The 3,465-nt window shown below is 41.9% G+C and overlaps 1 protein-coding gene across 2 annotated transcripts; it reads right to left on the reverse strand.

The window, feature by feature from the left end:
- Nucleotides 1-1,006: 1,006 nt before the first annotated feature.
- Nucleotides 1,007-3,210, reverse strand: GCL1 (GCR2-like 1). Of its 2 annotated transcripts, none has more exons than XM_048117499.2 (5): nt 2,922-3,210; nt 2,589-2,764; nt 2,196-2,307; nt 1,605-2,114; nt 1,007-1,485 (listed from the first exon to the last, which is right to left on the reverse strand). In XM_048117499.2, exons 1-5 carry the CDS (start codon nt 3,090-3,092, stop codon nt 1,156-1,158), a joined length of 1,299 nt encoding a protein of 432 aa, XP_047973456.1. In that variant the 5' UTR covers nt 3,093-3,210; the 3' UTR covers nt 1,007-1,155. The 2 variants fall into 2 exon arrangements, with proteins under 2 accessions (XP_047973456.1, XP_047973457.1); XM_048117500.2 differs by having other exon boundaries at nt 1,644-2,114; nt 2,922-3,202.
- Nucleotides 3,211-3,465: the final 255 nt, after the last annotated feature.

The following is a 3,465-nucleotide window of genomic DNA, read 5'->3' on the forward strand; positions in this document are numbered from 1 at the left end:
CAAACTACATGGCAATAAAAAAAAGGAAAAAACCCGCGAAACCGAACCTAAACCGCTACGAACCATCCGAAAACCGAGTTCAGAACCGAAACCAAAACCGAAATCACCGGTTCTCGAACCGAAACTGAGACCGTGAAACAGCCTCACGGTTCGGTTCCGGTTCCATATTTCCCAAAACCGGAACAGGCGGTTCCGAACGAAAAACCTCTGGTTTGTGAACCGTGGGCAGGTCTAATACAAGTCCCATTTATCTTTACCATTTTTTTTAATGGACCACATTCCACTAATTTTATCCCGCTCACGTTTCATTATAAAAGCTAATATATAAAAGTAGGACCCACTTCCTGCCAACCTTTTGTCACCCACTTTTTATTAATATATTTTTTAATACTCATGCCTAGTCAAATATGACTTTATATGATGGACGGGGTGGGAGTACATTACAATTAAGAAACCTCCCATAGTACTATATTTTTTTTATTCAGAGTTCTCCCATGATTGATGTATACCAAAAACCTCTCACAATATATTTCTTCCGTCTCTAAAAAATATGAACTATTTCCTTTTTTAGTCTGTCCTTGAAAATTATGAACTTCCTAATTTTGGAAACTCATTTTTCTCTAATAAGATGAGACTCATTCTAGCAATACTAAAAACTTTCTCTCTCTTTCTTACTACCTTTCTAATATGCATTAAAGCTCGTATCGAACTAAATGTTTACTCTTTAAAGATGGAAAAAGTACTTATTTTTATTCAAAGTTCTCCCTTGATATATCAATATAGAATATTGTTTTATTAAGACAAAACTCAAAGTTGAGAGAGAATCTATATCGTCCACTCCTTTAAAGATAAATTTAGAGAAAAACGGGAAATCTAACAAAATTTAAACTAAGTATTTTAATTTTCAATTTCTGTCAACACGTGTAACCTGCTTGATTACACATGTTTAAACCAAGTGTTCTATAGTCACCTTCTGTTTTTCAGTTAATAGGCAGTGTAAAAATGATTTAGTTCGGCAAAAATGACAACGTTGCTTCTTTTGGTTATAATATTTGATTGGTTTGATTAGATTAGATAACTATACAAGTCACGTTTGCAGCCAAACACCATAAACTAGATTCATTAAGTTTCACAAATTTGCGTCCAACCAGCATCTTAGATCTCATATCCCGGGAATCGGGACCTCTCCGGCGCGAGCAAATCGAACCACACGCAAGCCGCCCCGGCCACCCCTTGAAAGAGGGAGTAGGTATGCTCGCCTCCACCACAACCACCACCAGCAATGTGATGATACAAATAGCTTGCGAATGCCTTGGCTCGTTCCTCGTATATGGTCTCCCCTGTCAGCCGGGCTAGGGACAGGAACGCATAAGCATTCCCAGCAACACCGTCTCCCAGCCCCGCCTTCTTCACCAAGCCGCTCTTCCACACAACTTCTCCAGCTTCAATGGCTGCATCACGAAACTCCCTGTCGCTCGGGAACACCTGTGATATAGGTACTGCACTAGGTCAAAATCTGTACTCTGTATGGTTCTCGGTCTTATACGATAATTCGACCACAAATAAACACTGAATCACACATGGATCAAGAACCATGAAACAACCTTACACATGTTTTTTGCAAAAAAACTAATTTTGCTGACCTCTGATGCTTTGCACAAGGTTATAGCAATCCCACCAGCTCCGTGAGACCACTGGACGAGCTTATCCCTCGGGTTTCCCTCGCTCACAGGATAGTTCCCACTGTGCAGGAACCGGTTGCTCATCATGTATCTCAGAGTCGCCTTGACGTCCTTCATATCATCTTCGGACAAGGGGAAGTGCAACAGCACGTGTAAAATACCAGCAAGGCCGTGAGCTGCACCCCAGTACCTGGTTCCGTGCCACCTGTACATGAGCGGGCAAGCTAGGTTATCAGAAGCACCGGCCCGGCCACCAGCTAGCACTGCTGCAACAACGCCCATGAGAAGATCACTAGGGACTGTTTGATCTCCCAAGTATTTGTTTACTAGCAGAGCAGCCCACAGGAATCCAGCCCGGCCATAAAGAAGGTCGTACGACATCCCAAATCCACCTTCTTCGGGTCCAACAGGAAGGGCTTTCTCTTGTGCCATCTGATATGTATATTAGTCAATTCAATACTATCTCATTACGTACAAATGTTTCATGACAATCAACTAATAACCAAATGGTACCTCTAGGAAACAGTTCAAGTAGAAGTTACGCTTCTCTTCGTCGCCAGAGTAATTCGCACAAATGGCCCCGAGTGCATAAACCCCTCCTCTACCACAGAGGAAGGTAACATGTCTGGAAAACAGGTAAAAAGATCGAATTGAATGTCACAAAATTGAGGCAAATGGATTGATGAAAACGGTAAACGGATCAGTTCTTAAATAGAATTACCAAGACAGATGAACTGATCAAGTTTCTAGGTCCAATTTTCTGTGTTTTAAGGGTTAAAGGCACCTCAAATTCAAAATAGCACCAAATTATATCTTCATCAATGAAAATTTGCAGCAAATTTAGTTGGAAAAATCACACACGTGCTAAATGACCCTATCAACATAAAGCGATTGATTTGAATCAACCTGTTGGATGTATGAGCTGCGGCGGCGACGATTTCAGCGCAGAGGTGCAAATCGCGGCGATCTCCGGTGGCCTCATAAGAGCGCAGGCACACGAACGCCGTCCCCATCAGTCCAGTGTATACAGTCGGGTCCAAGCTCCCTTCAGCTCCTCGGCGCCTCCACGTCATCTCCACCACCTAATTTATAAAAAAAAGTAAAATAAAATTGTACAACACACACGCGTTCCGTACATGGAGAAATCCCTAATTTTCGCCCTAATTGGGGAAATAAAGCATCAACATTCAGAAATAGGTAAGGGAAAATCCTAATTCGAAGTCCAGAAAAGCGAAATACCTGATCTTTGAGGGAGACGGCGGCTCGGAGGAAAGCATCACTGGTGAGAGAGAGATCGGAATCGGCGGGATCAGAAGCAGCTCCGAGCAGCTCAAACTGTTCATCCACATCATCACGGCTGCTGCTGTTGTCGTTGTCCTTGGAAGCATACTCCACCAGCCAAGACGACATTCTCGCTCTTCTCTCTTGTGGCGGTAAAAATGTCGGTATGGATATATGTAGAGAAGAATCTGGAAGTGTGAGAGGGATATTTATAGCGAGAGATGAGATGCCGATTGCCGATGCTGCTGTTTTGTCAATTTGCAGTAACCTTATGCACTGCGCAACTGCCACGACACGCGACTACTTTGATACTGTTTCAAATTTACAGCTAGCCTAGTCACTTGTTGCTAATCAGAAAATGTACCAAGTATATATTGGTATATTTAACATAAATAATAAAGGTAATATAAACAGAAACATTAATATTTAAAAAAAAAATAGGTCAAAAGTCGAACATTACAATGATAATAAGGGGCAATTAATATAGTCATATCATTCGAGC

Source organism: Salvia hispanica, chromosome 3 (genome assembly GCF_029641045.1).
Source record: "Salvia hispanica isolate PSC_SH4W2 chromosome 3, Shi_PSC_v1, whole genome shotgun sequence".
Taxonomy (NCBI): Eukaryota; Viridiplantae; Streptophyta; class Magnoliopsida; order Lamiales; family Lamiaceae; genus Salvia; species Salvia hispanica.